General features: G+C 41.7%; 3 protein-coding genes and 1 non-coding gene across 4 annotated transcripts; 3 read left to right on the top strand and 1 right to left on the bottom strand.

The window, feature by feature from the left end:
* The first annotated feature begins 3,038 nt into the window (after nt 1-3,038).
* Nucleotides 3,039-7,021, top strand: LOC128235970 (histidine-rich glycoprotein-like). The gene is made up of 4 exons (XM_052950754.1): nt 3,039-3,170; nt 5,120-5,465; nt 6,179-6,466; nt 6,573-7,021. The coding sequence occupies exons 1-4, from the start codon at nt 3,039-3,041 to the stop codon at nt 7,019-7,021; spliced, it is 1,215 nt and encodes a 404-aa protein (XP_052806714.1).
* Nucleotides 7,022-7,805: 784 nt separating this feature from the next.
* LOC128235242 (uncharacterized) lies at nt 7,806-14,913 on the top strand. The gene is made up of 11 exons (XM_052950026.1): nt 7,806-7,857; nt 8,266-8,420; nt 8,819-8,966; nt 9,244-9,421; nt 10,099-10,239; nt 10,791-11,152; nt 11,809-11,919; nt 13,007-13,223; nt 13,482-13,609; nt 13,821-13,949; nt 14,266-14,913. The coding sequence occupies exons 2-11, from the start codon at nt 8,275-8,277 to the stop codon at nt 14,626-14,628; spliced, it is 1,923 nt and encodes a 640-aa protein (XP_052805986.1). The 5' UTR covers nt 7,806-7,857; nt 8,266-8,274; the 3' UTR covers nt 14,629-14,913.
* A 99-nt stretch (nt 14,914-15,012) lies between these two features.
* On the bottom strand, nt 15,013-20,664 carry LOC128233956 (uncharacterized). Its single transcript, XM_052947856.1, has 3 exons — nt 20,616-20,664; nt 19,866-20,134; nt 15,013-15,210 (listed from the first exon to the last, which is right to left on the bottom strand). The coding sequence occupies exons 2-3, from the start codon at nt 20,128-20,130 to the stop codon at nt 15,125-15,127; spliced, it is 351 nt and encodes a 116-aa protein (XP_052803816.1). The 5' UTR covers nt 20,131-20,134; nt 20,616-20,664; the 3' UTR covers nt 15,013-15,124.
* Nucleotides 20,665-22,951: 2,287 nt separating this feature from the next.
* Nucleotides 22,952-23,023, top strand: Trnah-gug (transfer RNA histidin (anticodon GUG)). Its single transcript has one exon. It is a non-coding gene; the product is annotated as a tRNA-His (tRNA).
* The last annotated feature ends 1,086 nt before the right edge of the window (nt 23,024-24,109 follow it).

The raw sequence follows: 24,109 nt of genomic DNA, 5'->3' as shown, positions 1-24,109 counted from the left end.
GTCGAACAATAGTTTATAACAATCCATTTATACAGAAATCAAGGAACACTTATATATTTACATGAAAGTTATGATGAATCCTTTGTATTCCTTTAACATAAGCACAGCAATCTATTTAAAGTATATATAAACTATGCGACTAGTAAGAACTTGAAATACATACATACACTGAACAAATAAAATTCGACGCTGGACCGTCATCAACACTTCCTGGTTGTGAGAGGACATATCCGTTTAAACTTAGACCTTCTAATCTTTGAATAGGAGGTAATTATGTACTACATTATTTCCTCATATATACATAAAACCAGGGGAGCACATGTATTCTATAGTTAGAGAAATATAAAGTGGAATAGAATTGATTCAGAAGAGACGGCGAGCTCAGAACATTGGTCATGTTTCATTAATTTATCTAGCGTGTGATGTTTGAATAATTGCCCCTGTATTATTATGTTGCAATGCATATATTATGTAGACAACCGTACCCAAATTGGTTGAATACAAGAATCGTTCTTGAACAGAACGGCCAAACAATATAAGTTATTTCAAGGCCACACCAAACTAATATATTTTACTCGGATTTTTGTTAAATATAATTCGAGCGAGATGGGTTTTTTCCTTTTTAAAGCGAGCGACGAGCGATAAAAATTCTTATCAGCAATTATATAGAAATATAGATTTATCAATGTTATTGCCCTTTTACCCATTTGAATAAAATCTTGAACATAATTTCTATTGGACAATGGAAAAGTAATCCGAAACGTAATATTTACTCATCCGTTTTTAGTAAGCACATAATTATATTGATCTAATATATTTATAGCATCATTTAAGCATAATGATCATTCATAATGAATAAATACCCTGCTTTAAAGAACAGGTATAATACAACCTGTCTACCTGAATCACTTAAATAATTTGCAAATGTATTTAGACATTTACTATGATTGATTTTTGGTATTGAAAAAAATGAATGGTTAGCATTTTACACAGGCAGCCTAAAAAGCGAGTCCATATAATTCTAATTCATTGATTTAGTTTGGTTTCGAATATCACTGTAAATGCAATAGCAAGTGCTTTCCAAACTACATAGTGTAAGGTATGTCTAGAATACTAACACTATCAAGGAGTTGTTCAATTCATCATTGTCAGCGACAAGAGAGACGACACATGTGTGAAACACAGCCAGACCACACATGCGTCAAACACAGACAGACCACACATATGTCAAACACAGATAGGCCACACATGTGTCAAACACAGACAGACCACACATGTGTCCAACACAGACAGACCACACATATGTCAAACACAGATAGGCCACACATGTGTCAAACTCAGACAGACCACACATGTGTCTAACACAGAAAGGCCACACATGTGTCAAACACAGACAGACCACACATGTGTCAACACAGACAGACCACATATGTGTCAAACACAGACAGACCACACATGTGTCAAACACAGACAGACCACACATGTGTCAACACAGACAGACCATATATGTGTCAAACACAGACAGACCACACATGTGTCAAACACAGACAGACCACACATGTGTCAAACACAGACAGGCCACACATGTGTCAAACATAGACAGACCACATATGCGTCGAACACAGACAGACGACACATGCGTCAAACACAGACAGGCCACATATGTGTCAAACAAAGACAGACCGCACATGTGTCAAACACAGACAGACCACACATGTGTCAAACACAGACAGACCTCACATGAGTCTAACACAGACAGGCCACACATGTGTCTAACACAGACAGGCCACACATGTGTCTAACACAGACAGGCCACACATGCGTCAAACACAGACAGACCACACATGCGACAAACACAGACGGACCACACATGCCTCTAACACAGACAGGCCACACGTGTGTATAACACAGACAGATCACACGTGTGTCAAACACAGACAGACCACATATGTGACAAACACAGACAGACCACACATGTGTCAAACACAGACAGGCCACACATGTGTCTAACACAGACAGACCACACATGCGTCAAACACAGAGAGGTCACACATGTGTCAAACACAGACAGGCCACACATGCGTCTACCACAGACAGGCCACACATGTGTCAAACACAGACAGACCACATATGTGTCAAACACAGACAGACCACACATGCGTCAAAGACAGACAGATCACAAATGTGACAAACTCAGACAGACCACACATGTGTCAAACACAGACAGACCACACATGCGTCAAACACAGACAGACCACACATGTGTCAAACACAGACATCCAACACATGCGTCAAACACAGACAGACCACACATGTGTCAAACACAGAAAGACCACACATGTGTCAAACACAGACAGATCACACGTGTATCAAAAACAGACAGACCGCACATGTGTCAAACACAGATAGACCACACATACGTCAAGGACAGATAGACCACACATGTGTCAAACACAGACAGACCACACATGTGTCAAACACAGACAGACCACACATGTGTCAAACACAAACAGAACACACAGTTGTGTAACACAGAAAGACCACACATGCGTCAAAGACAGACAGGTCACAAATGTGACAAACTCAGACAGACCACACATGTGTCACACACAGACAGACCACACATGTGTCAAACACAGACCGGAAATATGTGTCAAACACAGACAGACCACATATGTGACAAACACAGACAGACCACACATGCGTCAAACACAGACAGGCCACACATGTGTCAAACACAGACAGGCCACACATGCGTGTAACACAGACAGGCCACACATGTGTCAAACACAGACAGACCACATATGTGTCAAACACAGACAGACCACACATGCGTCAAAGACAGACAGATCACAAATGTGACAAACTCAGACAGACCACACATGTGTCAAACACAGACAGACCACACGTGCGTCAAACACAGACAGACCACACATGTGTCAAACACAGACATCCCACACATGCGTCAAACACAAACAAACCACACATGTGTCAAACACAGACATCCCACACATGCGTCAAACAAAGACATACCACACATGTCTCAAACACAGAAAGACCACATATGTGTCAAACACAGACAGACCACACATGAGTCAAACACAGACAAACTACACATGTGTCAAACACAGACAGACCACACATGCGTCAAAGACAGACAGATCACAAATGTAACAAACTCAGACAGACCACACATGTGTCACACACAGACAGACCACACATGTGTCAAACACGGACCGGACATATGTGTCAAACACAGACAGACCACACATTTGTCAAACACAGACGGACCACACATGTGTGTAACACAGACAGACCACACATGCGTCAAACACAGACATCCCACACATGTGTCAAAAACAGATAGACCACATGTGTGTCAAACACAAACAGATCACACATGTGTCAAACACAAACAGATCACGCATGTGTCAAACACAGAAAGACACCACATGTACTAGACACAAACAGATCACACATGTGTGTAACACAGACAGACACCACATGTACTAGACACAGACAGACCACACATGTGTCACACACAGACAGACCACACATGTGTCAAACACGGACCGGACATATGTGTCAAACACAGACAGACCACATATTTGTCGAACACAGACGGACCACACATGTGTGTTACACAGACAGACCACACATGCGTCAAACACAGACAGACCACACATGTGTCAAAAACAGATAGACCACATGTGTGTCAAACACAAACAGATCACACATGTGTCAAACACAAACAGATCACGCATGTGTCAAACACAGAAAGACACCACATGTACTAGACACAAACAGATCACACATGTGTGTAACACAGACAGACACCACATGTACTAGACACAGACAGACCACACATGTGTCAAAAACAGACAGACCACACATGTCTCAAACACAAACAGATCACGCATGTGTCAAACACAGACAGACACCACATGTACTAGACACAGACAGACCACATATGTGTCAAACACAGACAGACCACATATGTGTCAAACACAGACAGGCGACACATGCGTCTAACACAGACAGACCACACATGTGTCAAACACAGACAGACCACACATGTGTCAAACACAACCAGATCACACGTGTGTCAAACACAGACAGACCGCACATGTGTCAAACACAGATAGACCACATATGCGTCAAGGACAGATAGACCACACATGTGTTAAACACAGACAGACCACACATGTGTCAAACACAGACAGACACCACATGTACTAGACACAGACAGACCACATATGTGTCAAACACAGACAGACCACATATGTGTCAAACACAGACAGGCGACACATGCGTCTAACACAGACAGACCACACATGTGTCAAACACAGACAGACCACACATGTGTCAAACACAACCAGATCACACGTGTGTCAAACACAGACAGACCGCACATGTGTCAAACACAGATAGACCACATATGCGTCAAGGACAGATAGACCACACATGTGTTAAACACAGACAGACCACACATGTGTCAAACACAGACGGAACACACAGTTGTGTAACACAGACAGACCACACATGCGTCAAACACAGACCGACCACATATGTGTCAAACACAGACCGGACATATGTTTCAAACACAGACAGATCACACATGTGTCAAACACAGATAGAAACCACATGTACTAGACACAGACAGACCACATATGTGTCAAACACAGACAGACCATACATGTGTCAAACACAGACAGACCACACATGTGTCTAACACAGACAGGCCACACATGTGTTTAACACAGACAGACCACACATGCGTCAAACACAGACAGGCCACACATGTGTCAAACACAGACAGGCCACACATGCGTCTAACACAGACAGACCACACATGTGTCAAACACAGACAGACCACACATGTGTCAAACACAGACAGATCACACGTGTGTCAAACACAGACAGACCGCACATGTGTCACTACTCCACAGCTCCATCTCTTGAGTATTAGCGCCACCACTACTCCACAGCTCTATCACTTCAGTATCAGCACCACCACTACTCCATGGCCCCATCACTATAGTATTAGCGCCACCACTACTCCACAGCTCTATCACTTCAGTATCAGAACCACCACTACTCCACGGCCCCATCACTATAGTATCAGCGCCACCACTCCTCCACAGCTTCATCACTTAGGTATCAGCGCCACCACTACTCCACAGCTCCATTACTTGAGTGTCAGCGCCACCAATACTCAACAGCTCCATCACTAGAGTATATTCCCCACCACTACTCCACAGCTCCATCACTTGAGTATCAGCGCCACCACTACCCCACAGCTCCATCACTTGAGTATCGCGCCACCACTACTCCACAGCTCCATCACTTGAGTACCAGCACCACCACTACTCCACGGCCCCATCACTTGCGTATCAGCACCATCACTAACCCACAGCTCAATCAGTATCAGCGCAACCTGGCTACTCCACAGCTCCATCACTTGAGTATCAGCGCAATCTGGCTAATTCAATGCTCCATCACTTGAGTATCAGCGCAACCTGGCTACTCCACAGCTCCATAACTTGAGTATCAGCGCAACCTGGCTACTCCACAGCTCAATCACTTGAGTGTCAGCGCAACCTGGCTACTCCACAGCTCCATCACTTGAGTATCAGCGCCACCTGGCTTCTCCACAGCTCCATCACTTGAGTATCAGCACCACCACTACCCCACAGCTCCATCACTTGAGTATCATCGCAACCTGGCTACTCCACAGCTCCATCACTTGAGTATCAGCGCAGCCTGTCTACTCCACAGCTCCATCACTTGAGTATCAGCGCATCCTCGCTACTCCACAGCTCCATCACTTTAGTATCAGCGCCACCACTACTCCACAGTTCCATCACTTGAGTATCAGCGCCACCTGCATACTCCATAGATCCATCACTTGAGTATCAGAGCCTCCTTGCTACTCCACATTTCCATCACTAGGGTATCAGCGCCACCTGGCTACTCCACAGCTCCATCATTTTGGTATCAGCGCCACCTAACTTCTCCACAGCTCCACCTCTTGAGCATCAGCACCACCACTTCTGCACAAGTCCATAACATGAGTATCAGCGCTACCACTACTCCACAGCTCCATTACTTAAGTATCAGCGCCACCTCTACTCTGCAGCTCTATCACTTGAGTAACAGCGCTACCACTTCTCCACAGCTCCATTACTTGAGTATCAGCGCCACCACTACTCCACGGCCCCATCACTTGAGAATCAGCGCAACCACTACTCCACGGCCCCATCACTTGAGTATCAGCGCCACCACTACTCCACAGTTCCATCACTTGAGTATCAGCGCCACCTAGCTACTCCATGGATCCATCACTTGAGTATCAGCGCCACCACTACTCCACGGCCCCATCACCTGAGTATCAGCGCCACCACTACTCAGCAGTTTCATTACTTGAGTATCAGCGCCACCATTACTCCACAGCCCCATCGCTTGAGTATCAGCGCCACCACTACTCCACGGCCCCATCACTTGAGTATCCGCGCCACCACTACTCCACAGTTCCATCACTTGAGTATCAGCGCCACCTAGCTACTCCATAGATCCATCACTTGAGTATCAGCGCCACCACTACTCCACGGCCCCATCACTTGAGTATCAGCACCACCACTACTCCGTAGCTCCATCACTTGAGTGTCAGCGCCACCACTACTCCACAGCTCCATCACTTGAATACCAGCGCCACCACTACTCCACGGCCCCATCACTTGAGTATCAGCGCCACCACTACTCCACAGCTCCATCACTTGAGTATCAGCGCCACCACTACTCTACGGCCCCATCACTTGAGTATCAGCGCCACCACTTCTTCACAGCTCCATCACTTGAGTATCAGCGCCACCACTACTCCACGGCCCCATCACTTGAGTATCAGCGCCACCACTACTCCACAGCTCCATCACTTGAGTATCAGCGCCACCACTACTCCACAGTTCCATCACTTGTGTATCAGCGCCACCACTACTCCGTAGCTCCATTACTTCAGTATTAGCGCCACCACTACTCCACAGCTCAATCACTTGAGTATCAGGGCCACCCCTTTCTTAAATATATACAGATTTCCTTTTTAAGAAGAGTTTGTAAGTACCGGCGTAAGTACTATACATTACAGTTTTATTTGCATGCACTAGAATGTCCTTACCGTGTGTCTTTCATCAAAATGTAGGTGAAATGCTAGCAGATCCCTATTAATATGACCAAAACCTATTCGGGACGTAAGCTCCTGGCACCATAGTTCGTACTTTATTGAAACGGAATCGTAGCCTTCCTGCAGTAAAAGTGTTCTGACACGGATAACATTCTCCGATTTTCGAAATATATCCATTTAATAAAAATATTATATGAAATTTAAATCATTCTCACGTGTGTTCAAATAAACAAAAGGCAAAGCTACATCATTTGCATGCGTTTTTTTGGATGGTTGACTATAGTGAGAACTTTAAATTGAAATACAGAAGTGTTGCGTTCTTATTGAATAATCTTTAGCAAATAATCTTTAGCATTCGGATACTACTGTTTCTATTCCATAAATCAAATGTTCGTACTTATGTTTTACCGTTTATGTGAGTTTTAAGCATGTTATAATTTTTCTCCTTTATTTTAATTAAAATGTAGATTGAATCAAAACATACATACCTAAATGATTACCTTTTACAAATTAAACCTTGCAAAATCCAATGTAGCTATGTTATTTGCGTCCGCCCAAATTTTCCGCTCCTTAACGTCTCAATATTTGGCGCGGTATTATCTTTGACGTCAACGTCACATCCGTTGTATATCGACGTCGTCATTATCAAGACGGAAGCCGTCAGTCCGGTAGGGTTGAAGGTGAGTGATGCATGGTTGTTTGCTTTAAAACATAGGGTTTTGGTTTTGTATTACAAAATGATGCTTTCTTAATACAACCGGCAGTGATACAGAATTATATATGATGTATTATAACACATCGTTTTATTAAAAAAAATCATTTGTTAAACACTTTAATTTGAAATCTTATTTCGAAAGATCGATCAAACGATAAGATGGTACCGGTATTTTTTTATTTATATTTTGTTTAAGTTGCGCCCGATGCGGTGCTCGAACCCACGAAGGCCAGAAAACAATCAGGACACTCGACTGACTGTTTTAACCGTGCGGTTGGCTATTATCACACTACTGTTCGTAATAACATGGCGTCAGCTGGCTAACCAACTGGATTTGTTTCTTTTGTAACCCATCCTCTCATGATTCTGGCAGGTTATCAACATGGATTCTCGCCACACTTCACCGACAGAGTTTGACATTGTTCGCGTAACGCCGCACTTGGATCTTGTGCTGTTCGACAATGTCATTAGCTGTTACCAAAGTGACGGAAACATCACCGCTAACTACCTGCTTGGCCAGGACGTCACGTAAGATGTTGTTTGCGCTAAAAAAAGCTTTAAGTAAGATGCATCTCTTAAAATTCATAAAAAGCATACTTTGCACTGTGTTTTGGTGGTGGTGTTGGTGGTGGCGGTGGTGGTGATGGTTTCAGCCACCTGTTTGTTGTCATTTAAATATGAGGAGAAAGTACCTCTGTGTATCAGAGTTAAACAACAAAAAATATTATGTTATTCATGTAAACATCACACAATAATTATCTGAATGCGAATTGTATCGTTATAGATTACGATAAATATAATATTGATATTGTGTCAACTGCTGCTGCTGTTGTTGTTGTTTCAGCTGCTGCTGATGATGATGATGATGATGATGATGATGGTGATGATTCGTGCTTCATTAATAATTCTATCTTTGTCATTTTCAGTCAATCCGGCTGGGATTGGGTAGGCATATTTCGGCTGGAGTGGCGTCACCCGGGCGAATACGAAGCCTACACGTGGGCCCAGGTGAAGCCAATAGACTGCACGGCACCCAGGCGTCGATCCGTCCTCTTCCCGCCATTCGTTCATCGGGTACAGCTATTTTTGTTTGACGTCCTGTTAGAGTTGGAGTACGATTTCTGGGAACACACCAACTCCCCCGCCCATTACGAGAGGCCATGCGTTGCGACTCAAACCCACAACCTCTAAACCCTTAATCCCCATATCACACTGCTACTCTCGCCCTGCGTTCCCGTTTAGAATCCTTGATATTTGGTTGTAGCAAAAGTAGTTGTTACAGTGGTAGAAGTAGTAAAGGGTACAATCTCATCACATTGTTTTATTTTTGTTTCTTTTTCTCTTTCTCCAGCTATCATCTGACGCGCATGCGCACTACCAGTTTATGTACGTGTCAAGTGGTAACCACGTGGTTGGGGTAAGCCGCCCCTTTCAAGTGCTCGATCAACCGGAGATGCCCTTCAACAACATTGACACTTTGTTTCAAATGCCACGCGACACCTGCCCGGGAAATCGCAGAACACATGAAGGTATGAATGTTGACCACTAAGTTCGACTAAATCTGTGCAAACATTTGGAAAAGGTTTTAAAGTTGCACTCTCACAAATTGACAGTTTTGACATTTTTAGTTTTTGTCTCGAAATCAGCTGATTTGGGTATTAATGCCTTCAATTTATTCATATAAGAAATCCCACAATAGAACAAATCTCAATTGTTTTGGAAACTGTTTTGGTTCTTAAAGCGTTAGTAACACTTTTAGCCATAAAATATCATTTTTGAATGTAAATATGAAAAACTGTGATCTGATCTTTTGTCAGCATTCTTGTATCACTGGTTTCAAGACATTGCGCAAATATTAGCTCATTCCAAGACAAAAAAAAAATAAAAAAAGTTGTCAAAACAGTCAATATATAAGAGTGTAGCTTTAAAAACAAGATGAGAAAACATGATGATGGAGCAAAGAGGAAAAACATTCAACCGAAGTACTATTTCATTTTCAAGTTTGGGAATAGCTCTTCGGCATATGGGAGAAAAACATAAACATGCTATGCATGTACATGTACATTGTCAGGTATGATTCTATGATTCCTGGCTTTGAATACTATGACAACAATGGGTTTCGGTGTGGACTCTATATTTTAAAATACATTTCAATAGTTGTGAATTGTTTGAGTATCTGAGTAATAGTTCATTTCTTTATCCAAAGCCATCTCCGGATCGTCCGACGAATACGAGGTTTTAAACGAGCTGCAGTGCCCCGCCCCCTGCAAGCGTCCACGGCATAAAGAGAAGGTGCTCCATGTGTTCAGGGATACACAGACGCTTATCAATTCTCCTACTTTCAGTGGTACGAAATTCGCTTTCGTTTTTCATAAGTAAAAACCATAACTATAGCAACATGACTGTATAAATGTTAGGCTAAGATCACGTGCTCTTTTGTAAATGATTATACGCGCGTCAACCATTCTAGGTGAAACGGCCACCTTGTACGTTGTTCATGGAAAACAAGGCAACTAACTATGTGAACTGTGTAGCTTTGGTGATCTTCTACATGCTGAGTAGATTTGATTTACTTAAAAATATGAAGAAAAAACATGCTGCATGAGTAATAGTTAATGCGCCTTAAACACGAGTTATTGAATGTATACACACATGTTTCAGTGGGTGACGTAACACGTATGTATCGTGCTGATAAAAAATACATTCACCTATCAGACATGTACACACGTTCAATAACTAGCTTGTGGTTTAAGTAAATAGTACTTATATTTTTTTTATCCGCACGATTGTTATTGAACGATTAAGCTCCTTCTCCATGTTACCGTTCCTTAATGTTAATGAAGTTATTTAAATGAATGCCGAGCGATATAAATGCGTATTGTAATGTGCGTATTTCAGACTGGGCCGAAAAGTTGCGGTTTATCAACTTCACCCCGATCGTTCAAGAATACACCACAACCGATAGCACTTCGGTCAAACCGACCATCATTGAGCTTCCTCTTCAATCCACTTCCGGTAAAACCCCAGCATCCACTTCCGCTGTCGTCCCTTACCAATCCCGTGCATTGCTTCCGGTGTATTCAACTCACTGGAGCCCGAGTGCGGTTGTGAAGGCCTTGCAGACTTCCGGCCAGGCTCAGCACATGCTCACCTGCAGCCCCATGATACCGTCCATCGAATATCCGATCCTTAAACAACTTCTGGGTGGTCCGTTGTCGTTTCTGGAAACGCCAGTGAATAGCCAGTGTGTGAACTGCCAGGTAAGTGAGTTATTCTTTGCAAGAAAAAAGTTTACTTGGTGCTTTGAGGTCTTCATCATTAAGAAAGTAGGTATATTTATCATGTGTGCATGAGCTTACTGCTAATTCATCAAGGGTTGAAGTGATGGCCGTAGGCTGAGGGATTAGTTGTATTGCAGCTAAATAAGACGATTATCGAGAATGGAAGTTTGTCCACGAATGAGGGCTTTGCCACAGCAGTTGGGCTTGTAAAAAGTCTGGCCCATCTTTCTCCAAATATATTGAGCATAACAAGCTTAAGTATCTTATTTCATTTAGCCAAATTACTTTCCTTAACTTTATTAAAAAAGAAGGTTATAATGATCAGATTATTTCCTTTAAAGGACTCAGATTTCTTCAACATGAGCATATTGATATTACCAAAAGCCTTACTTTTTCCTGTTCTGAAAGACTTGACAGTGTTCGAGAAATTGGAGCCTGTGTCTTGCATATGTGATATCCCGTATGTATAGCTCAGAGTTGTGACCTACAGCCCTCAAATAAGTTTCAGCTAACAGGGCTGTCATCACACCCAGCTGGCCAGAATGAGTCCTTCAGTACATGTACACTCATCTCCTGTATTAACTAGTTAACACTACTGGCGCCGACACCATCAGAACAGTTTTATTTCCTTATAGTTCGCCCGACAACTCGTCTCTGATCAGATGCAGAAAGAAGCTTCCTTAGAGCAGCAAGTCAAGCGTCTACAGGGGAAGATCGTGAGGCTGAAAATCGCAAGACAAACACAGGTAGCTTTTCATCCTCTATTTCTTCTTCTTAATATTAGACTGATTTTGACCCACAACATGCAAACATTCTTTGGATGGCATACCCTACAATACAGTATATAATCATGTGTTATTCTCAAATTTATGTCAGACCTCACATCCCTAAAACTTGGCAAATTTACTCCATCAACATGGCCGATGTGTGAAACGTCCCAACTACTGTCGCCAGAAATGACGTCACTTATTTATTTATGATGTCATCTGACTTAAGCGTCGGTTTACTTCTAATAAGAGGAAAGCCACAATCAATAAATAATAACTTCGAAAATACAACCGGTCTGCTGCCTCCACACCCCACATGGTATAGATGGCGATTTAGGCCACGTTTGTGTGATTGGCCACGGTTGTTGGTCTGGTCATATATCGGAGTCCTACATGTGCCCTTTAATGAATTGTTCTTAGTTTAGCTGCTTCCATGTGCATCTTTTTCTCGCCATTAAAAGTCGCAGAATGGTTGCCTCTTGCAAAATACAAAAAATTCCCTTAGCCGTGTTATGCCGCGAAGTTCATGGTTTTACGACTTGTATGCGGTGAAAAGGCATGCTCACACTGGATTAAGTTCTTGTTTGATAAAATAATGAGTTTGTAATATACGAGTTCTTCTTTTATAAATATTGTAGTAAAAGAACGATAACTCTGAACCATTTGCTTGTCTGCATTAAAAACGATAACTCTCACACACTTTATTGTTTTCTTCTAAATAATTCACAACAACAACATCACCACATACAATCGAAAGTGTGTTTTAAATTGGTTCGTCCCAAATAACCTACATTGACAAATACTTTGATTTTTAACCTGTTTCATTTTTTTTTGTTTCGGGTACTTGTTGCAAAATTATTAAAAATGATTGAAAATAATTCATTTCAGTGAAAAAGATGCCCAATGAACTATATGCGGCATGAAGTACTTAGCCGATGACCTTGTTTAGAGGATGTAAAGAAAAAGGATAAGGATACTTTTAAATTCATGTTAGTGGAATAAGAAACGAATCATTTTGTTAGGTTTAAATTTAACATTTAACCATACATTTCTAATTTCTGCATAGCGTGTTCGTCAGACGTCCGCCGTGACCCTGGTGGACTGGGCGCTCAGTGAAGTACTCGACGAGAACCGGAAGTTACGTGAGCACATGGACGCCTTGGAGGAGCGGCTCGCAGATAGCCGAACCACAACATCGGAAGTCCGTCATCAACATGCTGACGTCACCACTGAGACCGACGACGAATATGAGTCGTGGATTGTGAAAGACCCAAAAAGAATTGGTACTTGTATACAATAAATTTGCTTTATTCACGGAAAATAATGGATGTTAAAAAATACATTTGTAAAAAAACACACTTGTATTTGACCAGTTTCTGCTTTCTGTTGGACACTACTCACCAACCAGAATTACCCAGTTTTTGTGACCGTTTGTATATCGCAAGTTAGCTGGTGTCGTTTATATGATGGTCGTTTATATGAAACTGGAAGTATTTGCTTAAGGAAAAGACCGTTTCCAAACAAATGTCTATATCCCACAGCCCGCTTGAAGCGTCTGGTTGGCCGCCAGAGCCATGTGGTTCAGATGCTCCGCCAGAACACCGAGGCGCACCGGAAACTCGTTGCCGCCCTCACCAGCGAGAATATCAAGCTTAGAACTCTTGTCTCCGTGCGTAGAGTTAGGTTTTGTTAAAGTTCAGTCGATAGAGATGGTACCCTTGGCTCAAGTTTTGGTTTAAAATGATAAATTAAAACATGACATTCATATGATTTTCCTTTTCCATCAATTTAAGTAACAACTTAAAAAATATATTTATTTAAGTACATCAAGTGATTAATCATAAAAAGAGTCATTCAAACCAAATTGCGACACTTTTCAGAGCGCGTTAGAGTCAAGTGATCGTTTCCGTGAGCTGTCCAATGAGTTGAACCGGAAGATCCGGTCCGTGCTGGCCGCCCGTGCTAAGGATCACACTAATCAGTGGAGGCAGTTCTTCCGGCAGTCACAGGTATAACACATCAATATGTGCTGCCTAGTGACGGTGAAATATTCAGTACTACCAGGGCAAACTAACGTAAAAATATGGACCGTTATTCATAAAACATCTTAAGTCATTTCCTAACTTGAGCCATTTTTTTAATTAAATAATCCTACTTGTCATATGATGTGATAGCTTCATGTTTATACTATCTAACATACTTTATTTTCATTCATTTAATGCAATAAACACACTTTTATGTTTAAACAAGAAGTTACTGAAGTTGTTTTATGACTACTGTCCCAAGAAGTTATGGTTGAATTTGTGTATTATTTTTTAATTTCAGGAGACAGACACGCAGACAGATTTAGAGTCCAGTGCCGCCAGTTCTTCGGCGGACAGCAACGAGGATGCTGACGGCGGCAGCGCACCAAAGGTTGCATCCCCTTCAACCATAGCAGCCGTCGCAGCCACCGGAAACCGCGCCACAACCTCTGCCTCGCAAAAACGACGTCCCAAGAATAAACAAATCATGAAACTTATGAGATCAGAGAAACCGGCCAACTTCAAGCTCCATAAAGAGCGGAAACAGGCGGAAGCGTGCCCCACGTGCGGACTCAAGTTCTCGTGCAAGGCGGACAGGCGCGACATTGAGGAGCATATCGGGCTACATGGGAGCGGAACCATGTCCACGCGCTTCCATCAGTAAACTTTGCTGCATTGTTGGAACGTTACTTATCGATTCCAGAAATCATGATCAAACTGTGTCTGATGTCGTATGATGTCAATTTTTTCAATTGAGCCTAATGTTGAACTGCAACAACGAGTTGTACAATTTATATGGCTAGCTAATTGCTTACAAAACATTCACATGAAGAGATTATTTGACCACTTTATGTTTTATTTCAATTCTGGCAATATCTCTACTAACATCAAATAAATAAAAGATGTCAATCATATTATTTACATGGCAATTAAAGTCGCTTACAACTGATTTTTGCGTGTTGTCAATGGGCGACTTTTACTGTAAGAAAGTATTGCCTCTTTAAAACTCTCAAATACAAATGAATGGTGTTTATATTTTATTCAAGGTTCTATCACATTTACAATTAATACTGCATCACGTTCATGGTCAATACAGAAATACATTATGCAAGTTTGCTGTTATTTGGCACAGGCGGGCGGGGTAACCTGTAGGGGTTTGATTAGTTTCCAAGACTCAGGAGGCCGCCACTTTTCCCGTCAGTTGCGGAGGGGAACAGGAATTTGAGCAGGAACACGAAAATGAACACTGCAAAAACAAATCAAATACGTGAAATACTTTATTTTGATTGAGGCATTTCATGAAACCTTATAATAACAAAAACTTTATGCACATGCACCTATTACAATGGCTTTCACTAATAAACGAAAAAAGCTCCAAGACCTGGGGTGGTATTCAGTACAGGTCTTAATTGGTTCTAAGAACGATGTAGCTAATCAGATTACTCGATATAAATAACGGACTTATACAGTGAATGGAGTCAATGATGTATAACCATGAAATTGACTCAAGTTGCATATTGAAAACCACCCCTAAGCCATGCTTACGAACAGTCTTAAGTCTGATGGGGCCATGGTTACGAACAGTCTAAAATCTGATGGAGCCATGACTACGAACAGTCTCAAGTCTGATGGGGTCATGACTACGAACAGTCTCAAGTCTGATGGGGCCATGACTACAAACAGTCTCAAGGCTAATGGGGCCTTGATTACGAACAGTCTCAAGTCTGATGTGGCCATGATTACGAACAGTCTCAAGGCTGATGTGGCCATGACAACGAACAGTCTCAAGGCTGATAGGGCCATGATAATGATCAGTCTCAAGTATGATGGAGCCATGACTACGAACAGTCTCAAGTCTGATGGGACCATGATTACGAACAGTCTCAAGGCCGATGTGGCCATGATAACGAACAGTCTCAAGTCTTATGGGGGCCATGATTACGAACAGTCTCAAGTCTGATGGGGCCATGATTACGAAAAGTCTCAAGTCTGATGTGGCCATGATAACGAACAGCCTCAAGGCTGATGGGGCCATGACTACGAACAGTCTCAAGTCTGATGGGGCCATGACTACGAACAGCCTCAAGGCTGATGGGGCCATGATAACGATCAGTCTCAAGTATGATGGAGCCATGACTACGAACAGTCTCAAGTCTGATGGGACCATGATAACGAACAGTCTCAAGGCTGATGTGGCCATGATAACGAACAGTCTCAAGTCTGATGGGGGCCATGATTACGAACAGTCTCAAGTCTGATGGGACCATGACTACGAACAGTCTCAAGGCTGATGGTGCCATGATAACGAATAGCCTCAAGGCTGATGTGGCCATGATAACGAGTAGCCTCAAGGCTGATGGGGCCATGACTACGAACAGCCTCAAGGCTGATGGTGCCATGACTACGAACAGCCTCAAGGCTGATGGGGCCATGATTACGAACAGTCTCAAGTCTGATGGTGCCATGATTACAAACAGCCTCGAGGCTGATGTGGCCATGATTACGAATAGCCTCAAGGCTGATGGGGCCATGACTACGAACAGCCTCAAGGCTGATGGGGCCATGATTACGAACAGTCTCAAGTCTGATTGGGCCATGATAACGAACAGTCTCGAGTCTGATGGTGCCATGATTACAAACAGCCTCGAGGCTGATGTGGCCATGATTACGAACAGTCTCAAGTCTGATGGGGCCATGATTACGAACAGCCTCAAGTCTGATGGGGCCATGATTACGAACAGCCTCAAGGCTGATGGGGCCATGATTACGAACAATCTCAAGTCTGATGGGGCCATGATTACGAACAGTCTCAAGTCTGATGGGGCCATGATTACGAAAAGTCTCAAGTCTGATGTGGCCATGATAACGAACAGCCTCAAGGCTGATGGGGCCATGACTACGAACAGTCTCAAGTCTGATGGGGCCATGACTACGAACAGCCTCAAGGCTGATGGGGCCATGATAACGATCAGTCTCAAGTATGATGGAGCCATGACTACGAACAGTCTCAAGTCTGATGTGGCCATGATAACGAACAGCCTCAAGGCTGATGGGGCCATGACTACGAACAGTCTCAAGTCTGATGGGGCCATGACTACGAACAGCCTCAAGGCTGATGGGGCCATGATAACGATCAGTCTCAAGTATGATGGAGCCATGACTACGAACAGTCTCAAGTCTGATGGGACCATGATTACGAACAGTCTCAAGGCTGATGTGGCCATGATAACGAACAGTCTCAAGTCTGATGGGGGCCATGATTACGAACAGTCTCAAGTCTGATGGGACCATGACTACGAACAGTCTCAAGGCTGATGGTGCCATGATAACGAATAGCCTCAAGGCTGATGTGGCCATGATAACGAGTAGCCTCAAGGCTGATGGGGCCATGACTACGAACAGCCTCAAGGCTGATGGTGCCATGACTACGAACAGCCTCAAGGCTGATGGGGCCATGATTACGAACAGTCTCAAGTCTGATGGTGCCATGATTACAAACAGCCTCGAGGCTGATGTGGCCATGATTACGAATAGCCTCAAGGCTGATGGGGCCATGACTACGAACAGCCTCAAGGCTGATGGGGCCATGATTACGAACAGTCTCAAGTCTGATTGGGCCATGATAACGAACAGTCTCGAGTCTGATGGTGCCATGATTACAAACAGCCTCGAGGCTGATGTGGCCATGATTACGAACAGTCTCAAGTCTGATGGGGCCATGATTACGAACAGCCTCAAGTCTGATGGGGCCATGATTACGAACAGCCTCAAGGCTGATGGGGCCATGATTACGAACAATCTCAAGTCTGATGGGGCCATGATTACGAACAGTCTCAAGTCTGATGGGGCCATGATTACGAAAAGTCTCAAGTCTGATGTGGCCATGATAACGAACAGCCTCAAGGCTGATGGGGCCATGACTACGAACAGTCTCAAGTCTGATGGGGCCATGACTACGAACAGCCTCAAGGCTGATGGGGCCATGATAACGATCAGTCTCAAGTATGATGGAGCCATGACTACGAACAGTCTCAAGTCTGATGGGACCATGATTACGAACAGTCTCAAGGCTGATGTGGCCATGATAACGAACAGTCTCAAGTCTGATGGGGGCCATGATTACGAACAGTCTCAAGTCTGATGGGACCATGACTACGAACAGTCTCAAGGCTGATGTGGCCATGATAACGAATAGCCTCAAGGCTGATGTGGCCATGATAACGAATAGCCTCAAGGCTGATGGGGCCATGACTACGAACAGCCTCAAGGCTGATGGTGCCATGACTACGAACAGCCTCAAGGCTGATGGGGCCATGATTACGAAAAGTCTCAAGTCTGATGGTGCCATGATTACAAACAGCCTCGAGGCTGATGTGGCCATGATTACGAATAGCCTCAAGGCTGATGGGGCCATGACTACGAACAGCCTCAAGGCTGATGGGGCCATGATTACGAACAGTCTCAAGTCTGATTGGGCCATGATAACGAACAGTCTCGAGTCTGATGGTGCCATGATTACAAACAGCCTCGAGGCTGATGTGGCCATGATTACGAACAGTCTCAAGTCTGATGGGGCCATGATTACGAACAGCCTCAAGTCTGATGGGGCCATGATTACGAACAGCCTCAAGGCTGATGGGGCCATGATTACGAACAATCTCAAGTCTGATGGGGCCATGATTACGAACAGTCTCAAGTCTGATGGGGCCATGATTACGAACAGTCTCAAGTCTGATTGGGCCATGATGACGAACAGTCTCAAAAGTGAAAGTCCTTATTTCATTGCATCTTATCATCTACGTGAAGATGAGTATTGATAATGAAACTCGTTGAATTGTATTACTAACTAAAATTGTACAACTATTTACATTCATTTGTTGTTAAACCAACGGAATAAAAATAATTCTTTGTAACTTAATAAGTGCGTTTCTGAGATTGAATCTATACTCGGGCGTGAAACTGTTTATAATTATTAGCCCTGGCCCTGTCCCTAATATCACAAAAATACAATTATCAATCTCAATCTCAACTCACTATGCCACATAACCGCATAACATGACTCAAAGATGAATGATTATGTTTTACTATGTTTAAAAGCGCATTCCCTCATAGCGTATGTTGATAACAATTATAATGAGTTAATATTTTATAACATATTTCGAAACCTAAAGTTATACTTGAGTCCAATTAACTACCATTGAGTTGATCAAACATATTGAGTCAATATTTTATAAAAAAAATCAGGTGTAAAAATTGTACTTTAGTCCAATTTATCATTTTCGATTTATTACTCTTTGTCATGTACATGTTTGCTGTAAAATATTGTTTAATAAAAATATGAGATTTGAAGTTTACTAATATACGAAATCGAAAAAAAGCGCTTTTAGAAAGGGTATAACATCATTTTTAATCAGAATAAGAAATTACTTAAGTTTGTTCTATACTGGTGCCTGTACTTGCTGCAGTCTTTAGTAAGTAGGTTTTTTAAAGTTAGTAGGTTTTTTTTTTTTTTAAATTTAACATTTATGTTAGGAACACTATTCCGAAACATCAAATACACACCACCTCTCCCATTTTTTTTTTGTCTACTTTTTTTTTTAGAAAACAAGTCCCAAACGCTAATAGGAGTTTTCAAACAAAGAGTTAGATCAATATTTATTTGTTCACATTGATATTATTTAGTATAACGGTTTGTATTAAATGGTATACATATATATGTCATTTATAAATGTTTGTATGAATGAACATTTTGGCAATAAAAACAGAAACCAGAGTCTTTAGAGCGACGTTCATATTATAGAGTTTGAGAATGAGAAGTTTGCAATCTAAAAAAGTAGGTTTTGAGCAGCTGCTTGTTTGCGTAAACGTGATGAAATATTAGTAGCGGAATAGGGAACTTACGGTAAATGATACTGCCGAATATTCCTTCATAGCCACTTGATCCTCCGACTCCGCCGCCCATTCCAAAGCCGGAGAATCCTGAATATCCATATCCGGCTCCTAGGCCGCCCCCGTACCCCGTTATCATGGGATACCCGGCGTACATGTACTGACTTCCGGTGTTACTGACGGCTGTGTGCGTTCCACTTCCGTAACTTCCATAACACAGAACAAGACCCACGCATGCGCACTGGGCCACAAGAGCGAGAGAGACGAGCTTGTTCATTTTTCTGCCAAAGAAAAATAGTTGAAACCAAATTTTGTTGTTTTTTTATGAAATTTAATATTATGTTATTCCCATCACCGGGTTTTACTTTAATTTATACAAAGCTGTTTTTTTTTCAATCAACTGTGAGTGTGTGTGTGCGTGCGTGCGTGCGTGCGTGCGTGCGTGCTTGTGTGTGTGTGTGTGTGTGTGTGTGTGTGTGTGTGGGCGCGCGCGCGCGTGTGTGCGTGTGTGTGTGTGTGTGTGGGCGCGCGCGCGCGCGTGTGTGTGTGGGCGTGTGTATATGGTTTGACAAGCAAAGCAACATTATTAAATTTATTGAAGCCCGACTCGTATACAAAACAATAAAGAAAAGAAAATGTTCTTAAGGTTAAATGCGTATTATATAAACATAAGTTCAAAATAAGACACACTTTTGATTACCATGTCGAGTTTTTTCATGAAAGTCAATCCTTACACTAGAACAAAACACAAAAAAGGCTTACGATTTTCTTTTTTCCTAGCGACACCGAGATGTAATAATTATTGTTGTTGCTGTGAAGCTGTTGTAAGTGCTGTCGTGTGTGAGTTTAATCTCTATATATACGTACTAGGGGGTTGAGGGGAGAGTCCTTCCCGGTGTATAGTTCCGGCCGAGCCTTGTGACGCATGTAGGAAGTTGGGGCCGCGCCTTACAAAGTTTCGTCAAAGATTTGTTTTAGATTTCACCCGAGGGTTTAAATTTTGCGTGCATTTAACTACACATGTAAAACCTAACTTGTATTACTCATAACGATTACTGACTCGATCTATACTATTTGATTTTAAAACCAATACTAGATATAAAAATATATACATGTGATTTTTAAGGAGTAGCTATTTTGAAGTCATTCATGATTATTTAAGTCAATTAAATATATTTAAACGAAATAAAGACATACAAGCCGAAAAAGTAGATTGACCATTTAAAGCTGCAGTTTTGATAACTTTTTTTTTTGTCTTTGAATGAGCCAATTTTTGCGTAAATATCTGTCAGTCAGTGATATAAGGCTCCTGACAGATCGCAGATTTTCATATTTCCGTTTAAAAATAATAATGTTTTATGGCTAAATGCGTTACTAACGGTGTAAGAAAAATGCATAAAACATCAATTGTTGACCTTAAATAAGAAAATCTGCAATCTGATTTTTGGCGGCAGTCTTATATCACTGGTTTAATTTGATCGTTCCAAGACAAAATATAAAAATTCAATCTGTGAGAGTGGATCATTAAAGCGCACAACGCAATACAGAACAGATTTTTTTTTATTTAATAGCTTCTTTGCCACATATTCCCCAGCTGAAAAGCGCCATAATATCTCCTATAGGTTTATCTATGTAAACGCAAATAATATACCTTTTGCGTATGAGTATGCATTTAAAACATCGACATCAAAATATAGTGTGCGCCTTTAAGTGTGAACTTGGCCCAAACTATGTCACCCAAGTCTTGATTGCGACACACCACGTGCAGTAGCGGATCGAGGGGAGGGTGTGCACACGGGTTGCCCCCCTTTACTGTTAATGCCAAGAATTATGGTAGAACAAATATGCATGAATTTATGAAAATCCGTTTTATATCAAACACCAAATATAAATTAAGAACATTTAAATTATAAACTATATGGCATATAGAGGTGACATACGTGCTATTTTATCTCGTTGAAACGAATTAATAACTCATTAACGTATGTCGTTTTGATGTCACATAGATCGTGATCTTTGCCACCGAAAGATGTTATAAAGCTCTGTTATAAAGCATACTGTTAGTGCTCACATCTACTTTCAGAGAATCATTGTGGAATAAATAATGTTTTTCTAAGAAAGTTGTCTTCTACAGGTTTTAATCCCTATGCAACTAGCAATCGAATATTGCAAATATATCATATCTGTGTGTTAAAGACAAGCGGTGTTAAATATGGCATAGAGACCGACCGACAGACAAAACACGGACGGACAGACGGACGAATGAATACCGGAACAAAATGAGCCAAATAATTGAAGAGGACGGACGTATAGGACATTTTTTGTAAGAAAATGCTTGGGTGAGCGGTACACATTGTTCACAGATCGACTTGTGACAAATACTACTAAATTCTCAGAATCTCATATAAAATGGTGATTTATTATGTGTTCTGTATACACCGGGAACGTGTTCCATATAATTATTCGTTTTAAAATAAAATTTATTACTTATTTATTTAAGGGGGGGAGGCACCATAACTTCACTGGGGCCACGGTATAGTCGATGTGACGCCATTTATAAAACCTACCCTTGATATCACTCAAGAGCAGGATAGAATTTGTCATTGATCGCAGATAGAAAACACATGACACAGTCGTCTCTCAGTCTATACTCTTTTTTCATAAGATTCAAAATTAAATTTAAAAGCCGCGGAATTCTATGAAATCTATATAAAAAGTTCTCGAGCGGATATATACTACTTGAGTGATAACTCGACAATGATAAATTATGCTCGTCCGAGATGTTTGGAAGATTGACCGAAGGTTTTGACAATGATTAAAATGCTGTTTTTTTTAAATATTAAAACACAATTTTAAATAATGGTGTGTTGACTTGTGACTGTCTGAGACTACAAAAATTCTCACGTCACGAATTTGGGCTAGTTAAAAAGAAACATGTTAATGTATTGGTACGACATATACGAGTAGCCTCCCTGTTAAAAAATAGTCGCCTCCCCTGCGCTAAACATTAAAACATATCTAAAAATAGAACAAGAGACCAATATCAGTTTAGCGTTAAATAACAAATGTAAACCCTCACTGTCATCCCAGCGCGCTTAGCCGTGATCGTATAGTGGTTAGTACTTCGCGTTGTGGCCGCGACAACCCAGGTTCGAATCCTGGTCACGGCAAGTCTGTGACTGTCGCTGTCTCGGCACAGCTGGGTAATTTTTTAATATTATTTTCGTGTTTGATAATTTGACATATACCTTTTTCCTTTAAATTATCAATATTTCAGCTTTATGTAAATGATAACTTTTGTTCTCTTATACATTAATTTTGAGCTTGTCGCTATCATTCGCCTTCATAATTCAAAATATATGCAACATTTAAAGAACACTATATCGTCGAATATGTCAAAATTACACAATAGTTATTCCTACATTGTATAACACAACACTTGTCGTTTTCAGAATGCTACAGAAATCATTTAAGTTATTAATTTCTAAAAACAACATCCGCCGGCCATATTTAATCAGTGTATTGTACAATAACAAACGTCGATTTTTCCCATTAACATAAACACACAGTTTCAATATTATTTTCACATGTTTGTATTTGAAAAAGGTATAACAATAAACGGCAAGTCATTTTGAATATTACCAGTGTCAATATTTTCTAAAGCGAACGATCAAACCTTTTTGGCACTAGGAGTCAACATGGGAAACGTTATCTTTCGAAAAAAAGGGTTTAATAGTGATTGTTGACTAAGCTGAGCTGCCACGGCGCGCACTAATTTTAGTTTATACCAAATTCTTCTCTTGCCCATAACTGGTAGGGTGGGGGAGAGAAGGGCCGTGAAAGGTGGAGGGGAGGGGGAAGGGACATTCGGCGATTTGCATGCCTTTAAGAAGTGCAATGGAGTCCCACTAGAACCAAGCCCGACTTGCATAAGAATCGCATTTGAGTTCATATCTTGGGTGAAAACAAATGCATGTTATGAGAGCCCACGAGAAAGTCCCTCTGAAAAGGCTCGAACCCATGACGTCTTGGGTGAGAGTCGGATACCCTGTTTTTACAAAAAGGTTTGAGTATCTTTCAATTACGATAATTTGCCAAAAATGTCTACATGTATTGGTCGTTTCTTAAATAAGCGAACACAAAGGGTATGTATATACACTTCTTATAAAAGTAATATTTCTCAATCACACCCGGTTACATGCACCTTACTTCAACGTTTAATAACAAAGTTTCTTCGATATTCTACAAAAGAGAGA

The sequence above is a fragment of the Mya arenaria genome, chromosome 5 (assembly GCF_026914265.1).
Source record: "Mya arenaria isolate MELC-2E11 chromosome 5, ASM2691426v1".
Classification (NCBI taxonomy): domain Eukaryota; kingdom Metazoa; phylum Mollusca; class Bivalvia; order Myida; family Myidae; genus Mya; species Mya arenaria.
Note: the sequence above shows the minus strand (reverse complement) of the source record. Positions and strands in the feature narration are given on the sequence as shown.

Excerpts from the sequence above, each read along its gene's own strand:
- LOC128235970 (XM_052950754.1), top strand. The coding sequence starts at position 3,039 with ATGTCTCAAACACAGAAAGACCACATATGTGTCAAACACAGACAGACC. Across the intron at positions 5,466-6,178 it reads TCCACAGCTCCATCACTTGA|CTCCATTACTTGAGTATCAG; the intron begins GTATCAGCGCAA and ends ACTTCTCCACAG. Across the intron at positions 6,467-6,572 it reads TCCACAGCCCCATCGCTTGA|ATCCATCACTTGAGTATCAG; the intron begins GTATCAGCGCCA and ends GCTACTCCATAG.
- LOC128235242 (XM_052950026.1), top strand. The coding sequence starts at position 8,275 with ATGGATTCTCGCCACACTTCACCGACAGAGTTTGACATTGTTCGCGTA. Across the intron at positions 10,240-10,790 it reads CAATTCTCCTACTTTCAGTG|ACTGGGCCGAAAAGTTGCGG; the intron begins GTACGAAATTCG and ends TGCGTATTTCAG. Across the intron at positions 13,950-14,265 it reads AGTTCTTCCGGCAGTCACAG|GAGACAGACACGCAGACAGA; the intron begins GTATAACACATC and ends TTTTAATTTCAG.
- LOC128233956 (XM_052947856.1), bottom strand. The coding sequence starts at position 20,130 with ATGAACAAGCTCGTCTCTCTCGCTCTTGTGGCCCAGTGCGCATGCGTG. Across the intron at positions 15,211-19,865 it reads ATTCGGCAGTATCATTTACC|TGTTCATTTTCGTGTTCCTG; the intron begins GTAAGTTCCCTA and ends TTGTTTTTGCAG.